Here is a 26,227-nt window from a genome sequence, read left to right on the forward strand (position 1 = left end):
TACCAGGAGTACATATAAGTCTGATTGTTAACAAACAAAAACAAAAATTAGAGTCATATAATTATGGTCTAATAATCAGGCGCGTCATCATAAATCAAATTTGGCAGCATATAATATTTTTGTCTTTCCAATTCTTTTAAATAGGTAATAAATATAGTGAATCATATCTTTTAATTAATAAAGTTGATTATTATTACTATTTTTGAAGTAAATTAAATGAAATATTAGTTAATTAAATGCACCTTAAAATGTGTCATTGGGGCACATGTTAGCATTTGCCTTTTCATTTTTATTTATATATATCCGATCAAACATACTAAATAAATATTTGTTGAGATATTTTAGATTAAGATCTAATATAATTAAATGGCATGATGATATGTGGTAATATAAATTAGATTAAGATCTAATATAAATAATTTAGTTGGATTCATATGTTACAAAAATTTATATCCTTGATACGATACAGTTGAGCACTTTATGAAATTGGCAACTAAACTAATTAATGGAGAGCAACTTCTCATAGGTGTTATTTTTGGTTAATACTGCTGCCTATATGTTTGAAACACGGCAACCTATACTCTAGCATGGAACAGATACGTTGAAAATTAAGAAAAATTATATACGATATGATGTGTCACATTTACATATTTAGTTACTCCTATTGCCTAACTAAGTAATAGTATGGTCACTCTTTTTTTTTTTTTTTTTTATAGACAGTATATGGTCACTCCTTTGTTTTGAAAATGAAGGGAAATGGTTGATCAAGACATACATTGACTTCAACATACATGATGACGATTGACTTTGTCTTCAAATCACTTGAAGTCTTGAACAATATGTTTGGAAGTGGAAATCTCACATAGGTTGTGTCAGATGAAGTGTTTAGAAGGAGGAAACCACTAAAGTGGGGTAATTGTCTTTATAATTCGATTTTAAATAGATTTCTGACATTTTTAATATCTCAAATTAATTCATATTTTTGTTAAATGTTTCACAACGCGCAAATGTGAAATATTAAGGGTCACGCAAATAGTGACTTCACAAATTTTAAACGGCACATTTAAAACGGTAAAGCTATTTTGAAAATTCCCACTGACAAATACACAAAGTTCTACAATTTTTTTGAACTAATTTTACGAAGTGTGATTGGAGTAGCAAGTTCGTGCTATAAGGTTACTTATGTCTTTTCCCAAAATAGTTTACATCAATTTCATTTCGGAACTAAGAAAATATAAGTCTCATCTCAAGAAATAAAAGCATCTGATTCTGATAAGTGATTAACTAAAAAGCAGACTGCTCCACCGCTCTATCAGATTTTATGTCCCTACTGTGGATAAGGTACAATTAAGGATTTGTCTGCTATTTTTTCATGCAATTAAGGATTTGTCTGCTATTTCATGTCGTGGTTGTAAATTGCAATCGATACACCACTCTGCTTATCATAACCACACACCTGCCCACCCAACAGTTTTTGTTGGTTGGTGGAAACGTCACCAAGGCTTACCTCGTACCTTATCATTCACAAACATCACCGATAGATCCATCCATACAAAGCCTAACCAAATAAATACAAATTTTATTTTAATCTTTCCAAATAAACAAAATTGATACTACTACTATCATCAAACCCAAAATTATAAACTTCACAACTATACATATGCATATATATCAGCACCAAGAAAAACATGTCAGCAATTTGCGGTCACTATCTATGCAGTAATTTCTAATTTGCATATTTTACTTGAGAATTCCCTTAATTTACCAATATTCATATTTAATTATGAATAATTTCATCCAAAATATGGTCAGCTTATAATTCATTGAAGCAATTTCACTCTTTAGGCAACTGAACCAAGCATACTCTTCTCAGCTTCATCAGCATTTAGAGAAAATATATCAACAGGGGCAGTTGTATAGCCAACAGCAGTTTGCTTAAATTCACCATCACTAGAAGAGCTTCCATGGTGATCAAGATAGATTACAATAACAGTGATATCGTCATGGAAGTGTCGTCTAATTCCTTTGTCGATTTTCTTTATGTCAGCATATCTCATCTCTCTTTTCTTTGCAGCTTCCTGAAGAGCAGCTCTTACTAGTCTCTTGGCAATTCCCTGCAGGTATAAAAAACGCAAACAAGAAACTATGTAAACAAATTGAAACTTAGTTATTCCGTGCAGCTCACAAGTAAGTAACAGAAGATACTCACGGCTCTTGGATATTTGAAAACAATCTCAACTGCGGCTTCATCACTTAATTGTTCCCAAAGGCCATCCGATGCAAATATCAAGAATAAATCATCTGACTCTAGCTCCCTAATAATGACTGATGGTTCAGCTGTCATAACTGGACGCTTCAAAGGAATAGGACTTGCAAATTGCCGAAAAATGGGGTCTCTGTAGAAATCCGGTCTCTTCAAATACACATCACCGATGGATCTAGACACCTGCATCAACAAAACTGTTTATATCAGATACCCTCACCCCATTTGTCTGCAGCTAAAATAAACCAGTCTGGCCCCCACCCTTTACGATACCTTATATAAGGGAGGAAAACACATCTGGAAGGCAAATCAGAAGATCTGATCAAGAGAGGCTATAACATCTCAGTCCTTAATTATAACCAATTACAGGGCTCATAGAATTCTATGACATTTTGTAGAATGCTGGAAATACACCATCATGTTTGTATAACACAAAATACATACTATTATATATCTATACCTGTATGATGCCTTTAATCCTCCAAACTCCACGAGTATAAACCACAATGTGTGAATCATCAGGGTGGAGAGCCTCAACCTCTCTCCTCACCTCCTCGTCTGCTACATTATGATCTGTTGACAAGCGGATAGCCTCCACCGGATAATTCTTGTTCTCAGAACACCTCCTGCCAAGAACAACTCTGGAGTCTCCGAGGTTAGCCACATACAACACATTATTAGAAATTGCACCGAGAAGACAACACGATCCAACAGACGCAATTTGTGGACTAACTGGTAACGACAACTTAACCAAATGCAAAAAATCCTCCTCGGTCGCACTAAACGCTTTTTTTATCACATCTGCTGATAATCCCCCTTGCTCAGATGCAAATTCTACAAATCAAAATCACAAACAAGTTAGCTACAACGCAAAAAAATACAGAATAATGTGCAATTCGTAAACTTACTACTATCAATCATATTAAATTATTAATTATGCATTTTTCAGAATTTTAGTACAAATCAACAATAGTAGCATCTGAACTCAAAAGGAAAACACAGACGAACTTCTCTAAAGAGATTGAACTTGTTCTGTATGATCGGATCATAAAACATTACTAATTAAGTTCAAATTGCGCAACAAAACAGAGTAATCAAAACCTAGCTAAACAAATTAACCACAAATATACGAGTAATTAAGAAAGAAGGGAAATGAAATTACTGTGCAAATAAGGGAAGAGACGGTTATTGACGAATCTAGAAGCTTCAGGACCACCATGACCGTCGTAAACACCGACATAGGTAGCGGAAGGTGAGGTAAAGACTTGACTCTGATCTTCAAGGCTGTAATTAGCCTGAGCGACGGCTATAGAGAAATCACCGGAAGCATGAGGTTTTAAGTCGGTATGCCAGAGAAGAAAATCAGAGGCACCACGGCGTCGGAAGCAATAATCGAGAGGGTTGAAGCACAAACGCAGCATGATCTATCCAAGGGTGAGGAATTGGGATGAGAGTGTTTATATAGATTGTTGAGGAGGTTAGGTGTGTTGTGCAGAATCGGAGACAGAGAGAAAAGAGAGGGTTTGAAGAATGAAATGAAAAGTCAGTTGGTGAATGCCGCGTTGTGAGGGGGAAGACGGACCCCTCAATCAAAGATATGCTCCCTTCTTCTGTTTCTTAACGCGTTTTCGTTGTCATTTTCATTTACTATCTTCTATATGGAGGAGGTGAAAATAAATATCCGGATTGGACCGAGCTAGGCTTTGCACACATATGATAATACTCCCTCCGGTCCTTTTTATAAGGAACAATTTGAGAAAAAAATTTGGTCCTTTTTATAAGAAACAATCATTAAATTTATTCTTACAATTCCATTTTTACCCTTATTAAATTGTATCCATTCCAAAGTTATGCATTAATTAGAGTGATATATTCCCTAAGGATAAATTAATACACCAAGGTTAGTTTTGGAATAGATTGTAAAATTTTAGAATTTTTATTAAGAAAGATAAGGTTTCTTGGTATGTGTGTTTTTTCCAAATTGTTCCTTATAATAAGGACCGGAGGGAGTATAAGATAAGATAAAAAATAATACTTTCTCCTATTTTTAATATTTTTTATGATTGCATTCATCGTAAAGTTTATGTATTTAGACAATATTATAGTGTATTTACAATGAATCTATAAATTAAACTTTTTGTTATATATAGAATCGGACAGAGTATAAGAAAAAGTTTACTATTTAGTTACGTTGACAAATTGATGTATTTACTATTTAGACTATATAATAGACTAAATACATTAATCTTTTCTATATGGAGCTAAAAATAATACTTCATTCATCCTTAATTATAAGCAAATATTCATTCATTGAATAATTGATGTATTTGGTCTGTATTATAGACTAAATTCATCAGGTTTTCAATGAATCTGAAAAGTTGACTTTTGGTTATAATTAAAAATAGAGGGAGTATCAGGATTTGACCGAGCTAGGCTATCTGCATGATATGATAATGACAAGATAAGATATAAAATAGTATTTCCTCTAGTCATTAATATAAGAAGTTTACTATTTAGATACATTGACAAATTGATGTATATAGAATATATAATAGACTAAATACATTAATCTTTCAATGTATCTAAAAAATGACTTCTTATATTAAGAACTGGAGGCAGTGCCATATTAATTATCATATCATGTGTTTAGATACAAAAAATAACAAACATGATAACTATTATATCATTTTGTTTCAGGAAAATGCGAGATGTTACGAAGATTTTATTGTAGGACAGGTAACCCTCAAAGTTGCTTCAAGTAAAGTGGTTAAACATGAGAGAACGTGTTCTGACAATAAACATGTGTTTATACCTTTTGCGTTTGACACTTTTGTTTTTCTAACACCAGAGGCTATGACTATTTTGAAAAGAGTTCAAAGAGTCATACATAACAATGATGTCTCATAGGTCTCAGGATGTAGTGTTTAAGAGGGTTGGTTTTGCCATCCAAAAAGGGATAGTTGCGCGTCTTGTTTCTCGTTTGTCTTTCATTTAAGTGTAATTATCTTTCGTATATATATATATATATATATATATATATATATATATATATATATATATATATATATATATATATATATATAGTATTTAATATTGTTAATTTTTTTAAAACAATTCTATTATTTTCAACTGCCTTTAGTTTCTTTTGAGAGAAAAATTTCCCCTTTTGTCTAACTCCTCTTTCTCCTTTGCTCATTGGAGAGGGGTGGTTTTGGATTGTTTTTTCTTAAAATTACCCTCTATATTTTTTTATATTTTTAATAAGTCTCACATCGGATGTGAGTTGATCTGAACAAAACTTTATAAATAAGAGACAATTTTCATCTTACAACCCAATTTTATATGGTTGAGTTGGACTTAACTCTCAATTTTAAAAGACTCTAACTCAATCATACAAAACTGATTTATAAGGTGATAATGTTTTAAGAAAATATTAAAATAAATGAGATATAATAATAAGAGCAAGATCGTGTTTAAACCAACTAATACTCCAAAGTCCAAACACATGACGGAACCATTACACCTTTTTCGCTTCCTTCCTTTTGAAATGTCACCTTTTCTTTTCTCACAAGCTTGTTGCGTCTGCCTTCACTGTCCACTTGTGTCCTAAATAATAGTCTTTCTATTTTGTGGATGTGTCCTAATAGTCTATTAATCTATTATTTAGGCAAATGAAATCATTTTTCACTTTCACTCGAATTCTTCTTTGTGTCCTTTTGTATATATTTTTTCCTCACATCACATCCAATAATTTAGGTCTACTAGACTTGCCACACACAGAGGTTTGTTTTTTGTAGAAACACAAGTATGAATGGATACAAGAAACATTTTTTACTTCTCTCTATCTACTAGTAAAATGCGCGTTCCTAGCCCAACTTGTTCACATCACACACGCATATATCGTGATTGACCAAATAAGCCATCTTTGTCTTTGTGAAAATGATGTTACACCGGGGAATTCTTAATATAAAAAAAATTCTATTTTTATGAGTCATGTTAATCGGTGTCCTTTGATTGATATTGTTTATTTTATTATTTTATTTTTTTTGATCGTGTAGACCAGAATGATGCGACTTCGCCGGCGTTTGCGGTGGTTGAAAGCGTTGAGACCCCTGTTGAAACGGAGGGGGGTTGTGTACCTGCAGGCACTCCGACGCTCAAGTCAGTATGTGTGTAAGGTTTTCTAAGCTATATGAAATGCGTACCTTGCAAATGAAGTGGAGATGCATATATATAGCCCCCAGCGCTGGGCTAAGGCCCTTGATGGCATTAATGGCCATCAAGTGGCTGCCGGAAAACGGCTTGGAGGCCTTGATGTGCAGTAAATGCTCATCATTCCGGTTTACGGCCGTTACAATACGCATGGGTATCTGACCGTTAGGACGTGCTCGGATGGTATATGTGTTCGACACCCTCTGATGCTCGAGCTCTAAGCTCGGCCCAGAACAGGAGCCCCCCAAGTCGTTATGCTCGTAGGCGAGGGTAATGACTTGAAGCTTTATCGATTCGTCTCGATTTGCCGAACGTGACAGATCCGAGTTGGGCAGCTGAATTTTCGCGGTGTCCCTGTGGTCAAAGTCAAGCTTTGGAAAGGGAGAATCGTTTATTCCAAGCGGTCAATCCTAGGTTTCTGCAGCCGCCTCTCGCATTTATGGGATGTCAGGTGTGGTGACTGGTCCTTTGGGCGGCAAGTTTTGCTATAAATACTTGCTTATCCTTTGGCTTCCCATATCCTGAGTTTGGAGGCTAGCGATGGATAATAGGGATTCCAAGAAGGTTGTTGCTGATGGCTCTGAGTCTCGAAGAGGAAAAAAGAGAGCGGAGGTTCCTAAGCCTGCGCCGGCTCGTTCTCAAAAGGGGAAAGAGGCTAAGGTGATGTTCCCTTCCTCGGATACTTCTGATACCTCAAGTTCCGACGAATCGGCGGATTTCATTGGGGCAATCGAGGAGTTCCTGAGGGCTCGTCAATCTCCCCACCTCTATCCTCCTGGCCCTTCATCTGGTGAAGGAGGGTCCCAGGTCGGGAAGGAGGCTAAGATATGGCCAGAGGAGGTGCTGTGGACTGATTCGGATTCCGCAATTAGCTCAGGTTCCGAGCACGAGGATTAGGTGCTCGGTTCTCTTTGTAATCCTCTCGCCTTTGTAACGGATTATCATTAATAAAATAATTCTCCTTTGATTTTTTCTTTAAGTATTTCGAGCGCATTTTATTTGCATTCATGCCTTATGTATGTTCTTAATTTAATAATGTCGCGGATCTTCCGAAACATTCCGAGCGGACTTTCGATCGAAAAATTATACTCCTTGTTCGAGCATGTTTTCGATTTCACGAATTTGTCGAGGAGCGCGGTGTTCTTATTCGGTTGCTGCGGGCTTCCCCGTATTTTTAGCAAAGAAATAAGGGGAATGGGTTCCGAGGATCTTGCATTACCTTTTTTGGTTGCGATTTTCTCGGGATGTGGTGTCTTGGATTTCGCGAGATTTGCGCGAGCAGACGGATGTGACTTGAAAGGACGAGTCGCTTCGTTTCCTCTCGCCACGTGTAAAGACTATTTACATAGCACTTGAGTGTCTATAACTGAGTTTTGAATCTCGAGGTCGACTTGAACCGTTGGATTTTTGCGCCTTTTCGTTTCTCCTGAGATCAAATCTGAGCCACTTGATCGTGATTGATTCGGACCGTTGGATCGATCCCGTGGTTCAGATGGAAGCGGCGCGGATTTTCCTGTACGGATGCGTTGGCCTATATATAGGAGGGAGGTTTTTTTCGTTTGAAACTTTACAGTTTCTTACTCACTTCTTACCAACTTCCTTGCTTCCAGGCCTCCCGGCGATTCATATTTTCTTTGTTGCTATACTTCAAGCGTCTTCTTTCCCATTAATCACCAAGTAAGTGCTTTATCCTTGTTAATCTTTTGAAGATTTGGCTTTGGATTTTACTTTGATTGAGTAGGTAGTTCACGCGGTAGGGGTTTTGTAATTTGGTCTCCTGTGTAGTTTGGGTAGCTCTTTTGATGGTTGTAGGTGGTGATTAGCACCCTTTTCCCCCCAAAAGAAGGGTTTTTTGTGGTTTCTAGGCGAGAAATCGCTTGTTTTCACCAACTGACGGTTGGGTTTTAGCTTAGAACAGTGTCGAGCACCATATGCATTTCGTGCTCGATTGTTTACATGAATTTCGCGTTCGGAGAGATGATTTGTCGCCTTTAGTTTCCGCGTAATCTTTTGTTTGAGATCCTCGCCCTTTCGCTTGATTTGGCGGTGGGAGGGTGGATTTGAATGTCGAATTCATTTTTCCTTCCTCTGCTTTTTCAGGTTTTCTAGATGGCTGAGGGATCTCAAAGTGACTTCACGTTCATAGATCAACAGCCTTCCTCATCAATTCGCATCCGAGCCGACGTTTCATGGGTGGCGGATGAACCCCGAGAGACGGAGTCGGTTTATCAGGATTGCGAGAGTGACATCCCAGAGACGATGTGCACGGATATTCAGACTCCTCCTACCGAAGACTTCGAGGTGCGGATTCCCACTGCTCGCCACAGGATCTGCGGCAATTGGGCTTGGGGAACGATCCCCATGTACGAGATTGCCTTCAAGCATCTGGGAATTCGGCTGCCCTTCACAGATCTGGAGGTGTCCATTTTTCGTCATCTTCGGTTGGCTCCCTCTCAACTTCACCCGAACTCATTGGCCTTTATCAAGGCTTTTGAAAAAACTGCCGAGTATTTGGGTTTGGGCCCCACCTTGCCTTTATTCTTCTACCATTTTGGCCTTCAACGAAGCTGTCCTCGGGGGGAACAGGCGAAAGGGAAGCTCGTGAAGGGAGCCCCGGTACCGGATACCAAGCATGGATGGGTTTCTTTGAGGCAACGGAAACGCCTCTTTGACATGTTCGACGAGTCGGTACGGGGGTTTAAGTCCGTTTTTTATGGAGTTAGGCCAATAACGACGAAAGGTTGGAACAATTTCGTTCGTAGGGGGCATCGAATTGATGAGCTGGGACAGGAAGTGCTTGACGAGCAGGGGCTCCCTATCGAGGAGGATTTTGCCAGATTTCCTTTCTATTGGCGCAGGGATCATTATTCCATGTCGACTAAAGAATTCGTGTTTACGCTGGGAGCGTTGTCAGCTGAGGAGAGAGCTGACTATAAAAAATTATTAGAGTTTGTGGAGGGCTTGCCTCCGTTCCTTCTGAGTGACTCGAATGGCGAGCCTTTGCTTGGGGAAGATGGTCGAAGGTTGACCTGCCCGAAGGTGATCGCTACGAAAGAGTTGCTCGCTTGCGACACCTCGGAGGAATTGACTGTTTTTTGGAGTATGCTCGTAGCTTTCTTTTATTTATTTCTTACCAACTGTTTTCACTTCTTTTATTTGCTCGCCTTTCGTTTTGCTGACTTGCTCTTGTTTGTGTAGGTACAATGACCAGTGGATCTGCCGCTCTCCGCAAAGCTCGTGCTGCTAAGAACAAGAGGGAGGCGAGCAGTGCTGCTGCAACTTCTTCTGCCCCTCACTCTCCCACAGCTTCCAACGTGGATCGCTCGAAGAGGACTCGACTGGAGGAGGAAACCTCTTCTCGTCAGGATCATGTGGTTGTGGATCTTTCTGGCCAGGATGATCCTCCTCTCCCTGGTCCTCACAGGTTGACTGCTGGCCTTCCTGCCGACGATTTTGTCCTCCCTCCACTTTATGCTCATACCGAGCTACTGACCGGGGTTACAAAAGTGAAGATTAACCCAGCGGATGAAGCCATCCTATCGGATATGGGTCCCGAGGCTCTTCGGGCCGAGATAGCCGCTCAGTCCATGGCTCTGCTCAAATTGGTCGAGGTGGCGACTTTTTTGAATGGTCGGGAGTGCAGGTATTTGGAGGAGAGGGACGAAGCTCGCAAGGAGTTGCCTTCGTTGCAGCGGAGGTTGGCAGAATCCGAGGCCTCCTGCGAGGTGTTCAGGGAGGAGCGCAAGACCCTCTCAGCCAATCTCAAGGAAGCGGAGGATAGGCTCAAGACAGTGTCCGAGGAGAGGGATAGTGTCGTGCAGAAGGTTGATGAGCAGAAGGGTTTGATTGGCGAGCTGGAAGGAAAATTGGAGAGGCTCCAAGTCACCGGGGTTGTTGAAGATCGGGAGAAGGAGCTCGATCCTCAAGGGGAGTATGCTTCCTCCTCTCGTGTTGATCTGATCGCCAAGATCCAGGAGCTCGAGTCCAACATGGTGGCTGCTGCAGCTTTTAGTTTCAACAACGCGGTGGCTCAGCTCAGGATTCTCAACCCCGGTTTGAACGAGGAGGGTTTAGATGAGGAGAAGGAGGTGAGAGATGGAGCTATTGTCACCCCTCCTGATGATGAAGTGTAAATTTATTTCTTCTTCTTTGTTTTGCTCGGGCACTTGCCCTTTTTGATGTAACCGACAATTATGGCCCTTCAGGGTCTTTAACTATCAGTATTTTGATTTATTCTCTTGCCTTTTTACCTTTATCTCATATCTAGACTTAGGCTTTGTATGGCGATGTTTTCAATTTCCTCTGGGTGTCGAATCGGCCGTTCGTACGCTTCACCGTTTTTAGGTTCGTGCCTTGATTATTATTTTTTCGTAGCGACGACCTGTATTTCTGTGCTCGACTAGCTTTGAGGTTTTTAACTTAATAAATTTCCAAACATTCTATGCGCCGAGCTATGTATTTCTTCGCGCTAGTGTGTGTCTGGACGGTGGTCATCGTTATGATAGCTGGTACCATTGATGCCGAGCTTAGAAGGTGCGGGGGAACCATTCTAAGTGTTTGGAGATGTTAATCCAAACTAACAACGAGGAGAGGGGCTGTTGTTAAGCTTTCCTCCTCGGGGTGTGAACATCCCATCGCGAGCTGGGGTTCTACTGGACGTGTACTACGGCGATGGTGTTCCGTGGTCTAGAACTATCCTCGCCAACATCATCGAGTTCCAAATGCCTCGACTTTGTTTTATATTTTAAGATTCATGCCCGTACCTAAGCACTCCTCCGTTGTATAGGCGTGCTTCTCATGGGCGAAGACACAGCCTTCGTCGAGGGATGGCTTGGAGCTTCCCTCAACTGTAGTATTGTTTGAGCTTTTCGGCATTCCAAGGTCGTGGAACTTCTTTCCCGTAAAGATCTTCCAAATAATAAGCACCGTTTTCGGTTTTGGCTCGAACACGATAAGGTCCCTCCCAATTTGCCGCGAGTTTACCTTCGCGAGAATCTTTTTGGTTGCGTCGGAGTACTAGTGTCCCAACGTCAAATTCTCGCTTGATGACCTTTTTGTCATGCCGTTTTGCTATTTTTTGTTTCAAAGTAGCTTCTCGGAGGGCCGCGCCTTCTCGGAGTTCCTCCAAAAGGTCGAGCTCCTCTCTGAGCATCTCGTGGTTGTCTTCCCCTTCGAGAGGTACTTCTGTTCGGAAGGAGGATGCTCCGGTTTCTACTGGAATTACGGCCTCTGTTCCGTACGTCAGTCGGAAGGGCGTTTCTCCCGTTGTAGAATGTGGAGTGGTTCGGTAAGACCAGAGTACGCTGTGTAGTTCTTCTGTCCATTTTCCCTTTGCTTCATCCAACCTTCTTTTGAGTCCTCGTAGTATAACCCTATTTGCAGCTTCGGCTTGGCCGTTCGTTTGAGGGTGTTCGACAGAGGTGAAATGTTGGGTTGTACCTATTTTCTCCATGAATTCTCGCACTTTCTTGTCTGTGAATTGAGTCCCGTTATCTGTAACGACAACTTGAGGGATCCCAAACCTCGCAAGTATATTGCGTTTGAAGAATCGTAACACGTTGAATGTTGTGATGTGGGCGAGAGGTTCGGCTTCGATCCATTTCGTGAAGTAGTCGACAGCCACTATTAAGTATTTATTTTGTCCTGCTGCCGTTGGAAACGGTCCTAAGAGGTCCATCCCCCACCAAGAAAACGGCCACGGGGATGATAGCGTCTTTAGCTCGTTTGGAGGGGCCAAGTGCATATCTCCGTGGCGTTGGCATTTGTCGCATTTTTTGACATGCTCTTTTGCGTCTGCTTGCATGGTAGGCCAATAGAATCCTGCTCGCAAGGCCTTTCTGGCCAAGGAGCGTCCACCGATGTGCTGACCGTTTATTCCTTCGTGGATCTCGTCAAGGATCGAGGCTACCTCGCTTTCCTCGACACACCTTAGCAGAGGGATGGAGAATCCTCGGCGGTACATTTTTCCATTTAGGATTACATATGCGCAGGCTCTTCTTTTTACCTTAGCCGCCTCTTTCTTATCAAGTGGGAGGTTTCCAGTGTTCAGAAATTCGAACACGGGTGTCATCCAGCTGTTGGCGTTGATCTCGCATATCAGGAGTACCTCGGCGGATTTTACTATGCTTGGTTTGGATAGCGTTTCCTGAATAAGCGATTGATTTCCGCCTTTCTTTTTCTTAGTGCTTGCGAGCTTTGATAAGATATCTGCTCTTGCATTGTGTTCGCGAGGAACGTGCTTGATTTCGGTTTGTCTGAATTTGGTTAATTTTTCTTTGATCAAGTTTAAATATTCCGTGAGTCGCTCGTCTTTTGTTTGGTATTCCCCGGTTATTTGTGATGCGACGAGCTGTGAATCCGTGAATATCTTAATTTCCTCGGCTTCCATATCCTGAGCCAGCCTTAATCCTGCCAAGAAAGCTTCGTACTCGGCTTGGTTGTTTGTGGTTGGAAAGGCGAGCTCGAGTGAAACTTCTATGAGCGCTCCTTCACCGCTCTCGAGTATGATACCTGCGCCACTCCCTTGTGGATTTGAGGATCCATCTACGAAGATGGTCCATTTGTTTTTATCCGGGGTAGATGACGTGGTCATTTCGGCTATGAAGTCTGCTAGCACTTGGGCTTTTAAAGCCTTTCTGCTTTCGAAAAAGATTTCGAATTCGGACAACTCGAGCGACCATTTTAGCATTCGTCCTGTCATATCTGGCCTCGCGAGGAGTTGCTTAATTGGTTGATCAGTCCGGACAACGATGGAGTGAGCTAAGAAATAGTGTCTTAGTTTCCTCGCAGCCATGACTACTGCTAAGGCCGTTTTTTCAATCTGTAAATACCGGAGTTCTGGTCCTTGCAGAGCCTTACTCACGAAATAGACGGGTTTTTGCCCTTGCTCGGTTTCTCTTATGAGAACGGCGCTGATGGCCTCCGATGCTACGGCGAGATAAAGATATAATGTCTCCCCTTCGTTGGGTCGTGTTAGGACTGGAGGTTCGGATAGTGCTCGTTTTAAATGTTGTAGCGCATCCTCGCATTCCTTTGTCCATTCAAATGCGGATTCTTTTCGAAGTAATTTGAATAAAGGTAGCGCGTGTTGAGCGGATTTCGCGACAAAACGAGATAAGGCTGTGAGCATCCCGTTTAATGATTGGATTGATTTCTTTGAGTCCGGCGTAGGGAATTCAAAGAATGCTCTGCATTTATCGGGGTTAGCTTCGATTCCTCTTTCGGTTAAGTAAAACCCGAGGAATTTCCCAGCTTTTACGCCGAACGTGCATTTTTCAGGATTGAATCTCATGTTATACTTTCTCGCTTGGTCGAACACTCTTTTTAGATGGGCTGTATGATCGACTTCCTCTTCGGATTTGACGATCATATCATCCATATAAACTTCGAGCATGTCACCGATTTCATTATTGAAGACTTTGTTCATCATCCTTTGGTATGTGGCGCCTGCGTTTTTAAGCCCGAAAGGCATTACGTTGTAATAATAATTACCGGATTCGGTCATAAACGCTGTTTTCTTTTTATCGATTTCAGCCATTTTTATTTGATTATAACCCGAGTACGCATCCATAAACGATAGTAATTTAAATCCTGATGAATTATCTACTAATTTGTCTATGTTAGGTAAAGGGTAAGCGTCTTTAGGGCAAGCCCTATTAAGATCGGTATAATCAACACACATGCGCCATTTTCCATTCGATTTCTTAACAAGTACAACATTGGATAGCCAGGTGGTATACCTAGCTTCCGAAATGAAATTTGCCTCGAGGAGGTCTTTTACAGCTTTTTCGGCAGCCTCCGCCTTTTCGGGAGACTGCTTCCTACGCCGCTGAACAACGGCACTAGCCCTAGGATCTAAAGTCAACTGGTGACAAGCGACCTCAGGGTCGATACCAGGCATCTCTGCAGCGCTCCAGGCGAACAGTTCAGCATTGTCCTTAAGGCAGGCGATCAGCTGATTTTTGACCAAGTCAGGGAGTCCAGTTCCAATCTTGATCCCTTTGAGGGGGTCTTCGCCCAAGGGCACCAGTTCGAAATCTCCGTCCGGGATGGGGCGGTAGATTTTCTTTTCAGCATCGGCGAGGTCCTTCTGTTTTTCTTCTTGATGCTCCTTTTTTGTGAGTCGAGCATCGATATCGATGGAACCTCCAATAGTGTTTACCCCCGGATTTTTCTTTTCAGTTTTCTTGGGGGTTGCCACGGTGCTCAGATTCTTCGCTGCAGCCTCGAAGCATCTCCTCGCAGCAGCTATGTCGCCATTGATGGTGGCGACCTGGCCGTCCAGTGTGTAGTATTTCAGCTTTAAGTGAACAGTGGACGATACAGCAAATAGCTCCGCTAAAGTAGTTCTGCCGATGATGCAGTTGTACAGCGAGGGACAGTCGACGACCATGAATTGCGTCCTCACGGATTTCATAGCCTTTTCCTCGCCGAAGGTGACGATGAGGTCCACGTATCCCCAAGGTTTGGTAGTCGACCCATTGAACCCCTGAAGGTCGGGTCCTACATATGGAACCAAGTTCTTCTCCGACAGCTGTAGAGTTTTGAATAGCCCCGAGTACATTACGTCGCACGAGCTCCCCTGATCTACGAGGATGCGGTGGACGTCGAAGTTCGCCATACGAGCCCTTACCAATAGTGGTATCTGATAATTTGGTGAGCCCCCAGGAACTTCTGATTTGTAGAAGGCTAGCGGGTCGGAGTCTCCCTCAGGTTTGGTGACGGCGACGGGAGTCACCGAGCAAACATTCTCCAGCTCATCGAACTTTCTTTTCACCGATCCGAGGGTGATTTTGTTTAGCCCTCCACCTGTTATCACCAGTGCTTTTGGGAAATTTTCCCACGAGCCGTTCAGGTGGGCGTTGAAATGCCTCAGGAGCGCTCCCTCGTCTGACCCCGGGGATGGGAGTGGAATTTCAGGTGCTGAGATGGCAAGCGCCTGAGGGACGATGCCTCTGTTTTCCTGCTCGGGAACATCAATGGCCATTGCGACCTCTTGAGGCTCCCGCCTTTGTTGTTGTTGTTGTTGTTGTGCTTGTTCATCGTTCTGAACATATCTTCGGGCATAGCCCTTTTGTATCAGAATCTCGATGGCATCTTTCAAGTGGACACAGTCCTCAGTGACGTGTCCGTGGCTTTTATGATAGCGACAAAATTTCGTCCTATCAGTATTTGCCTTCATGGGCTGCTGTCTTGGGAAGTGGATCCCAGCCTTTTTGAAGTCCGCAGCGGAGACTTCGGCAAAAATGCGATCTCTTGACGCATTCAGTGGAGTATATGTTGTGAATTTTCCCCGAGGAGGTTTGGAATCTTTGATCCTTTCCTCCCTTTGCTTTTCGTTACCTCTTCGCGAGGTTTCAGCTTCATCTTTCTCGTGGTTCCTGATTTTTTCTTGACCTTTAGGCCTTCTTAGATCTTTGGCCCTTTGTTTTTCCTCGTAGGCAATGTAATTCTTCGCCTTTTCGAAGAATGCATCCAGCGTTTTTGGCTCTTCGATACCGACAGCCTTAGCAAAGTCGCTGTCCGGATGTAGTCCCCTGTCGAGGAGATACAGCTTCATGCCCTCCTCGACCTTCACTTCTACGGCTGCTTTGTTGAACCGTTCGAGGTAGGCCCTTAGAGGCTCGTTCTCGCCTTGGATAATGGCCTCGAGGGTTGCTTCAGTTTTTGGGTGACGCCTCGAGGAAGTGAAGTGAGCCCGGAAGCGGGCGCACAGGTCCGACCAAGAGTCTATGGATCCTGGCGCCAAGCTCTTGTACCAAGCCATAGCGCCTTTCCTCAGAGTTGTGGGAAAGAGCTTACACTTAATAGAGCCTCGTACATTTCTGTACTCGAGGAGAGCTTCAAGATTTTCGATGTGCTCGTCCGGGTCTGTCGAGCCATCGTAGGTATCCATTACCGGTGGTTTCTCGAGTCCGACCGGTAGGGGGAGTTCTCGGATTCTTCGGGAGAGGGGGCCTTGGTGACTGTCCCTCTCTTCCGGGGATCGGTTCCTTTGGCGGCGAGGAGGGTTGTCCCTTCTAGGGGAATGTCTTCTCGGCGGGGTGGAGTTTCGAGATATAGCCTCGTTTCTCCTTGGGCTCGACCTCCTTTCGCTTCTGTGGCGAGGTGGTGAGCGAGATCTGGAGTAGGTTCTGCTCCTCACTGGTGTGGGTGAACGGCGAGCTGGGCGAGCTTGCGCCGTGATCCTTGACTCGGCAATTGCGTCGATGCGACGGCTTTGTTGCTCGAGCCTTTGATTCTGCTGCTCGAATCGCTGGTTCTGCTGCAGCAGTAAGTCCGACTGGCGGTTGATTGCATTGACCAGCGCAGCCATCATTTCTTGCATGGGGACGCCCGGAGGGATAGCCACTGCCGGAGTCGCCTGTGGCGGGGTAGCCACAGGGATCTGCGGTTCTTCTGGGTTGTAGGGCTCGTAATGCGCGTCTTGCCCTCCCTGGCCATCTTCCGTTACGGAGGCGAATTGGCCGTCCCCTGGGTGGTACGCCGCGTAGTCCATCGGTGATCCATGGTTTTCCGCCACGTGCTCCGGGATTTGATGGTTGTTAACGCCAGCCATTGGTCGTGAAGAAGGTGTTTCGAAGGAAGTTTTTTAGTTTTTGGTTTGAATAAACAGGGAAACTATTCTCCCCACAGACGGCGCCACTGATCGTGTAGACCAGAATGATGCGACTTCGCCGGCGTTTGCGGTGGTTGAAAGCGTTGAGACCCCTGTTGAAACGGAGGGGGGTTGTGTACCTGCAGGCACTCCGACGCTCAAGTCAGTATGTGTGTAAGGTTTTCTAAGCTATATGAAATGCGTACCTTGCAAATGAAGTGGAGATGCATATATATAGCCCCCAGCGTTGGGCTAAGGCCCTTGATGGCATTAATGGCCATCAAGTGGCTGCCGGAAAACGGCTTGGAGGCCTTGATGTGCAGTAAATGCTCATCATTCCGGTTTACGGCCGTTACAATACGCATGGGTATCTGACCGTTAGGACGTGCTCGGATGGTATATGTGTTCGACACCCTCTGATGCTCGAGCTCTAAGCTCGGCCCAGAACATTTTTTAAATACAATGAGTAACTAGTAATATATACCATTTTTTTATAATGAAGAGTGCTGAAGCCCAAGAGAAAAGATTACATAGAAACTACACGAGGAAAAAGCTAACCCTAGTATTATCAGCCGCGAGGAAATAACTAACTTGAGTCGGATAAGACTCATAAACATCACCGTAGGACCTACCACACAACCTAAATTAGCTAAAACATCATGTTGGAATATGTAGTTGTATTGTCGGAGTTTGTTTGAAGTATCACATTGTTAAATATGTGAGGTGTATAAATATGTGAGGGCAACCCCACCATTTGAACTAGCTTTTGGGGATGAGATTCAAACATATTTAACATATCAACACACATATTTGTTTCACGATATGAATTAGATATATTTAGTCTATTGATTAGACATATTAATTACTCAATATATTTAGTCTATTGATTAGATATATTTAGTCTATTGATTAATTACTCAATATATTTAGTCTATTGATTAGATATATTAATTATTCAATATATTGATTAGATATATTAATTAGTCTATTGATTATTTAATTACTCAATATGTTAAAAATGTAATTTTTCTAATAAATTTAGGACTGGAGGCAGTATTTCAATACATGTTTTTTCGTTCTTTTTCCATGTATGTTATGTTTGTAAACTTGTTCATCGGTAGGTACTTAACCAATTTTCAATATAAATGCATTGAATTGGCATATTAAAAAAAATTGAATTTTGTGTTTATTAATAATATCTAGTTAAGGGTGTGTTTGGTAACACAAATAAGCTAGCTTAATAGCTTATTATATGAGCTTATAAGCTTGTTTCAAAAAATTAGAGGTGTTTGGTAACAAGCTTTTTTTACTAGCTTATAACTTTTTTTCAGATGCTATTTCAACTAGCGTTTGAGCTTATAGCTTATAGCTTTTTACACTTTGTTCCATTTTTACCCTTTAATTTAATAACTACCCACTCTAAAAAAGAAACTAGCTTTTCAGCTATCAGCTATAAGCTAGCTTTTCAGCTATAAGCTAGCTTATCAACTATCAGCTAGCTTATAGCTTATTTTTACCAAACAGACCCTAAATCGTATAACATATACATTGGACTAAAATGATTAATAAGCTCCCTTTACGACGGATCTTTCACGAGAACCCGGATTCAATTTATAGTGGGAATAATTATTGGCTAAATTTTACTTACCTCGAGACCGAATTCTGTATTACCGGACCCCCTTCCACTAGAACCAGAAGGTTAATACAAAAAATAAAATAGTTAAATCGTATGTATTTTGTGTTTATTAATATTTCTATTTTTCTACCTTTAAAGTGTGAGTTTTTTAGTACAAAATGTGCGAGTTTAACCACTAAACCATTTGACAATATTTTTAGGTCAAACAGCTCATGTAAACCTACCCTTAAAGATAAACCGTGCAAGGAACAAAGTATGATATTTGTTAGATTTGGGCTGTGGTTTATTAATTACACTTTGATTGATGGTTTCTCAACGCACCCACCATTTTCTCCCGCACTCCCCAAAAAATTCGGAAAACATTTCCCGAATTTTTTATAGTGTAAATTTTACACTAAAAAACAGTTCGGAATGTATTTTCCGAATTTTTTTAGGTGCGCTAGGGAGTGCGGGAGAAAGTGGGTGGGTGCGTTGAGAAATATGAAAACTCATACACGAAATATGAAAACTCATCAATTTATATGTAATGTTGTATAAAGAGCCTCGTATGAACTCATACACGAAATGAAAACTTTTACCATGAGATGAGATTAATGTGGTTATATTTGATTAATATGAAGTTGGTGTTGTTTAAGAGTAAAAAATATGTAAAAATAACCCGTAATTTACGTTAATTTAGTTTTGCTATGGTTAAGGTAATTCTTGCTCATTTTCCGTAACATCATAGTTTTATGTGTTTTTTTTGTCAAGTAGCGTAGTAGTTAGAAATTTCAGTGAATAAATGGAATGTCCCGGTTCGAACCCCGACTCTGCACATAAGCTCACCGGAACACATCTTTGTTTTATGTTACACGGTGTGAAAGCTTAAATGTTCATACGTATCGCATGATACCTTTGCGTGTTGGACGTAAGAAGTCTAATTAATTAACTAGAAACTAGAATAGATGTTCAAAACATGGTTGACTGGAACTTTTGTAGCTGGTCCTTGAGTTCTTTGTCCTCTTCCATCTTAGCACTAAACAACGGAATCACACGCTAATCCCGCGTTAAATAAAATGCATTTTTTCTCATTACACAATCCAATGATCCATCATGATCCCCTCGATGGTTATATTTAGTATCTGTTTATAATTAAAATACTGATCTAAGAAAATGATAATATTGATTTTTTATTTTATTGAATAAAAACTCTAATCTTAAATATGTGTGGGAAAATATCTTAGAGAAAAAAATCAGAACAAGAATACAACGTTGAAAACTATAAAACTGTAAATATGTATTAACGGCATTTTTTGGGGTAACCGGTTATTCTTTACTTTGAGACCAAAAAGATTATTGGGTAGTAAACATTGTAACCGTACCTGACGCTATTCTTGTTATTTCGGTACATAAATTTCTCTCAAATATTCACAACTTGAATACAAACTCACACTCTTAGAAGATAATACTTGGAACTACATCCCACACTCTCACAAGCTTTAAAATATTTTAAGCTAAGAATTAGAGTCAATATGAGATATTTGAATGTTACAATAGTTTCAATTGTTGGAGTTATAAGGGTGGCTTAATAGCTAGAATGAATGAGATAGGGAATAACATGATATAAAAGATTGTTTAAAAAAAAAAAAACCTAGAACACTAATTATACTGACCACTAACATTGATTGTTTTAAAAAACAAAAAATAGTTTCAGTTAACCCTTCAACAACCTAGAACACTAATTTACTAACTCCAATCAATAATATGTATTATATATAATTGTAATGTAAGATGACTGAATTTACCAACTCCGACAATAATATGTATTATAAAAAACATGACTTAAGGTTTCGTAGAAGCAATAATAAAAATAAAAAATTGGTAAAAAGAAGAAGCAAGAATAATAATAATTTAAGCAGAGAGCTTGACATGCAGGGTTTGGGTTGTAATTCAAAAGATAAAGTATATTTAGAGACATTTTTATTTCGAATGATAAGTATAAATAGGAATTGAGGGAGTATTAAATATCACAAAAAATACCATATAATAATAAAAATTTATATACTATTATAAAGATATTATTATCCTGTCATATATACAGAACGGACACTTTCTTTTAAAAAATGTATCCTTCACTCCACCATCTCTCCTTCGTGGGAACAAGGCACATATAGGGAGTACAACAGAGTTGAAAGCAAGAAAAACTACTTAATTTCAAGATAAAACACCACATCACTACAAAATGCCAGCTCTATTGCAGCATCCTTCATACAGTCACAGAACAACAACAAAAATCATCAAGAAACTACATAGCTTCACTTTATGGAAGGTGACTGACTATTCACAACTATACATCTTCGACAGAATGGACAGTCTCCACAACTGCGAATCCAAGGATCCAAACAAGCAGAGTGAAATTTATGTCCACATTGCAAATGGATTAGTTTATCTCCGTCTGTGAAAGATTCCAAGCATATCCCACAATCCTGTAGTACCCTGGATTCTGATGAGGTCTCACTGCTGCTAAAAACTTTAACATGTAAACAGTCCAGCGCCTCCTGAGTGAGTCCGGGTGGCTTTTTGGTTGGTGAGTGCAAGAGTCGGAACCTTGCCATTTGAGAAGTCAAGTCATTAACTAAAGAGTCCACAGATGGAATTTCACTTGATAACTCACTTTCTTGATCATCATCCCATGAATTCCAATCATATTGCCTGAGGAAACCAACCCCCCAAAAAAAGGTAAAACTTCAAACAGAATTAAAGGCAACAGCAGGCATTCAAGAATAAATGACCAAAAAATGATACAAAAGAAAATTCAATGTGAGACGCACAGTGGAATTCTTCTAAGAATCAACTTAAAAGGACCAAAAGTCCGATTATTAGAAGCCGCGGAAGCATCTCCTTAAGGAATAGACAAGTTCTATGAATAAACAAATATGTGCCAGATATACTCAACAAAATAAGTGGGGCAAAACCCCAATATTAGAAAAGACAACATACAGAATGTAGTATATATTCCTCGAATTGGAACATATTATGTCAGTCAGAGCAATAGGTATGCACAATAGTCATCCATAATACTAATAAAAACAGTAATATCCATACGCTCGAATAAAATGAAGATATTGATATGCAGACGTAACATATAGTGCACAAAAACAACAAGCTCAAATTCTATATGCAAGAAATTATATAGTATTTTTTTGAGAACTACATCAAGGAAATAGATTGATGTATGCTTAAGTGGTTGTCCACAGCACAGTGGAGTGGACCAACATACAAGTTCGTGAAACAGAGGATTAACAACCCTTTTGGCCTTCCTACTTCTGCATTTGTATTATTTCAGTTTCAATAGATTGAATTACGCAATTCAAGTCGTAAAATCTTTCCCAATGTTGCAATCAGGTCTCTCTAATAGTCTTCCGTCCAATTTTTAATAGGAATCTAATGACATTAACAAAATTTCTCATGATATATCGTTGTTAGTTATAGTTTTGTGGATTCTTAATTATGAAAAAAAAAAATAGTAAGAAATAAAGATTTTGAGGAGAACCTTCAAAAAACAACAGTGTTAGTCCTGAATGGCAGTATCAAAAGCCAATGATATACCAACAAGAAGGAAACTTGTGGCTGCTAACATTCAAATGACAAGGGACCAAGGGAGTGTGGCTAAAATACAAACGACAAGGGACCAAGAGAGTCTATGTTAGCGAGTAAGTTAGGGACATACAAACAGCAATTGAGCACAAGGAGAGGGAAATTTAAGGGACTAAATTGACACATGTATGTTTGGTTCTATGGTGACTTTTTCTTGAGTGAATTGATTATGTAAAATTGATCCCAACTAAAATCGAGTTAAAGGTAAAGTGATTTATGTTTTGGATACATTCATGTAAAAGTGAGTTGAACAAGAACTTTGAGTGTAAAAATCAATTCTAGACGACTAGAATCATAAGTTACAATCTCTAGATTCAAGTAGAATCTATCATGGAGGCAAAATCAATCCTACTACTCTAGAGAAACCAAACATGTCAAAATCAATTCTACACCTCTAGAATCAACATTGGCCCCCTCTAGAAGTGGAACCAAACATACACTATTTAACGATCCAAGTTGCAAATATGAAGACCGAATTGCTCCACCCTTACAATTTCCAGGAGCAAAATGAAAATTTACTCTACTTTACAATCATGTCACATATATATTTATTTTCCATGCTAGCATTTCCAGATCACAAGTTAACCTCAATTTTCTAAAAGTTATGTCAGAATCACGGTGATCCACCCTGATTTTCTAAAACCTACACTATGTAGCTTCTCCAAAATCACGGCGAGTCACCGCAATTTTGGCATACTCGGTGATACCAAACATACACTCAGTAACCTACCATCTCTTTTACGAATATAACAATATTACTATATATATTAAATAAAAAAAAATGAATACCGAGTTAGATTAAAATGAAACCTGATTCTATCTACAGGTAATCTTTCACTGCCTCCTCCTCCTCTTAACCTCTGAAGGAGTCTTTCTCGCGCAAGTCTCACATCTACAGGTAATCTTTCACCACGTCTCACAGTTTCTACAGAATCAACACTATCATTTAATAGCGCCCGACGATACCTCCCATCAAATCTATCAGGTGCACGCTCCTAACCAAACACAGAAGAATAATCAGAATTTACTAGTAACAATTTTCAATAAACGTTATGAACATAGGAATAGTACCGGGTGACGGGGACGGCGGACGTGGCGGCGGATACGGAGAGAATCGTCATCGTCGGAATCGTGAATGCGGTGGGGATGGAAATCGGGAGTAGGTGAAGATTGGAAAGATGAATCGATATCATTTCGACCTAATCGGTGTCTCCTGGTGTAGAATAGTTCTGAAGCGCTCGTCATACACTGCAAAAGGGAATTCGCGGTTTCTATTTGGGTGGTGTTGTGTGAGATGAGATGAGAGAAAAAGAGACAGAAAAGGAAAGAACGAAGGGTGGGTCAACGCAACTTCGAGGAAGAAGAATCGACACTGTAACTGTAATGGGTCGCGTCGCGATCCTTTATTTGGTCCGATTCTTTTTATTTTCCAGGAAAGTTCGAGTAAACTAGACACTTGGATGTGGTTTTGTTCAAAACCGAAACGTGGAAGAGGAAAAAAAAAAAAAAAAACTAATAAAACTTGAGTGTGGTTTAAGCTTATCTAAAACATTGGGCTTATGCCCTCTTTATCATAAAACAATAAAATAAAAGGTGTAAATATTTTGAATATAAAAAAAAAATTGTAAATATTTTTATTTTTAAAAAAGAGGACAAAGTCCAAGAAACTATTAGGCGGATGTCAAAAAACAACACTAAAAAGGACTCTAGAAAATACTCAAATTAATGAGTTAATGAGTCAATCAACATTTTTTGTGCCTTGAAAGCTTCGATATAATTTGAGCTTTCTGCACACACATTTCCCTCCATTTCCTCTCTATTTGGATGAATGTTACCTGTTGCGTGTCACAAGCATCATGAGCTATAAAATTATTCAGTTTCTGTAGAATCGATAATGTTATTGTTGTTTGCGGGAGTTAAAATGACAATAATTTGATGAACAATGTCGGTCGATAGGCTCCTAGTAAGAAGGTTTTGATCTTACTCCCATGGAGGAGACAAAATATTCCTCACAATGAGAGCAATAAGTGCTTGTTTGATTTAGTGGCAAGTCATTGCCACAACACAATTGCATTTATTTTGTGATTTTTGCTTTTATTTTAACTAAAACATTAGATAAATTTTGTTATTTTTATAAAAAGAATTCTATGCAAAATAAATATTCAAATATTGACAAAATAATAATTAATATTGTATTGAATTTGAAAACTACATAAGGATAAAACATAAATCTTCTACAAAAGTGACGATTACCGTATAGGTTTTTATTATATACGTGACATACCACTTTTTAGATTTATTGAATAATTAGTGTATTTGGTCTATATATAGACCAAATGCATCAATTATAGAATGAATCGCAAAATTGATTTGTCTCTTTTAATAAAGGACGTATTAAAAAGGAACAAAGGGGGCTTTTTTATATATATTTTCCTTAAATATGAATAGCGGCTTTAGTAAACTAATAAATCATGAGCGATGATTTAAATTTTCGATCTCTTATTTTGATTTCATTTGTTGTCGCCCCTCTCTCTCCTTTACCATCGCCCATTCTTCTTTTATTTCCCGGTGCGCCCAACACTAGAATTGTCCTCTCAATCTTGTCTGACCATGTTATTATCTCTTCAATCTTGATCGACTTTGCATGCTATCTTGCCCTATACTTACTTTTGGGAAGATCGTTTGAGTTTGTCAAAGACAATTGCAAAGGTAGATCTAAATGTCTGGTCATTTAGGGTTTGGAGAAATTGACTCGATGGATGACTATAGGTACGAAACAATAACTATGAGCTTCATTTTTCTATAAAAATGTCATTGATTATTTTGTTACATATTGATTACTTGAAATTTAGTATTGTGAGTAAGAAATCTACATTTTAGTCTAATTGTTTTCTCTAAATTCTCAATGACAATATTTTTCGTAATTTATCGGAATCATCGTCTAAAGAAAACAATTAGATTGAAAATGGTTTATTTATGAAGTTAGTAGTTATTTATATGTTTAAGATCTCATTATTAATTTAACTTATCAAATTGAATGTTTGTATTTATTATGAGTAAGAATGAAAATACTAAATGTCAAATTTTTTGACTGGTACTAAAATTCAATTAAATACCTACACATGTTAACATCTAGTGAGTTGCTGAACTTTGACTTTTGCGTATGAAAGAATTTAGGTGGGAGTGGGAAATCTACCACACGTGTAAAATAAATTTTTATAAAAACTATTAATTGTTAAACTGAGATGAATACCTCAACCCTATGATATACTTATATATATCAAAGATCATATATCTCCCTTGTCAGTTGTCACTGTCAAATTTTTCCATTGATCTATTCTTTTTAGTAAGATTCACACATTTGATTTTACTTGATCAGAAGGATATTGGTGGTGAAACGCCACACCAATGCGATGGTTGGCGAAAGGGGTACTTGCAAGACATTATGACACTCACGTAAGTATTTGCATGAAATGAGATATTAAAGAGAATAATAGATACTCGTGCCCTTTGCAGTGAAGGGTTTTATGTAGCCTCTAACGCAGATCCACAACCATCAATGTGAGTAGGCCTGAGCATCTACCGCGTTCGGGCTGGAAATCGCAAAACCAATAAAAAAAGCGCAACTATTTAATTTGGACCCAATTCTGACCATCTACATCTTCGGTTTGTTCGGGTGGCGGACCGAATTGGTGGCGGGTAGAACCAGTCGGTTATTACTGCTAAGAATTAAATTGAAACATTGTTTACATCTAAAACTTCATTATCCAAAAATTCCCGATTTTCAAATATAGTTCAATATATTGTACACAATATAACAAAGGATAGAAGAACTAAATGAGAAAAGAAAGAGGGTGAGATACTATTCCTCTGTTTCAAATTT

The 26,227-nt window shown here is 39.7% G+C and overlaps 2 protein-coding genes across 2 annotated transcripts; both read right to left on the bottom strand.

The window, feature by feature from the left end:
• Positions 1–1,559: 1,559 nt before the first annotated feature.
• Positions 1,560–3,907, bottom strand: LOC123902847 (probable protein phosphatase 2C 63). The gene is made up of 4 exons (XM_045952653.1): positions 3,426–3,907; positions 2,724–3,097; positions 2,210–2,446; positions 1,560–2,114 (listed from the first exon to the last, which is right to left on the bottom strand). Exons 1-4 carry the CDS (start codon positions 3,682–3,684, stop codon positions 1,842–1,844), a joined length of 1,143 nt encoding a protein of 380 aa, XP_045808609.1. The 5' UTR covers positions 3,685–3,907; the 3' UTR covers positions 1,560–1,841.
• Positions 3,908–20,731: 16,824 nt separating this feature from the next.
• LOC123922998 (probable E3 ubiquitin-protein ligase RHY1A) lies at positions 20,732–23,820 on the bottom strand. Its single transcript, XM_045975648.1, has 3 exons — positions 23,416–23,820; positions 23,155–23,339; positions 20,732–21,399 (listed from the first exon to the last, which is right to left on the bottom strand). Exons 1-3 carry the CDS (start codon positions 23,587–23,589, stop codon positions 21,003–21,005), a joined length of 756 nt encoding a protein of 251 aa, XP_045831604.1. The 5' UTR covers positions 23,590–23,820; the 3' UTR covers positions 20,732–21,002.
• Positions 23,821–26,227: the final 2,407 nt, after the last annotated feature.

Source organism: Trifolium pratense, linkage group LG1 (assembly GCF_020283565.1).
Source record: "Trifolium pratense cultivar HEN17-A07 linkage group LG1, ARS_RC_1.1, whole genome shotgun sequence".
NCBI classification, from domain to species: Eukaryota; Viridiplantae; Streptophyta; class Magnoliopsida; order Fabales; family Fabaceae; genus Trifolium; species Trifolium pratense.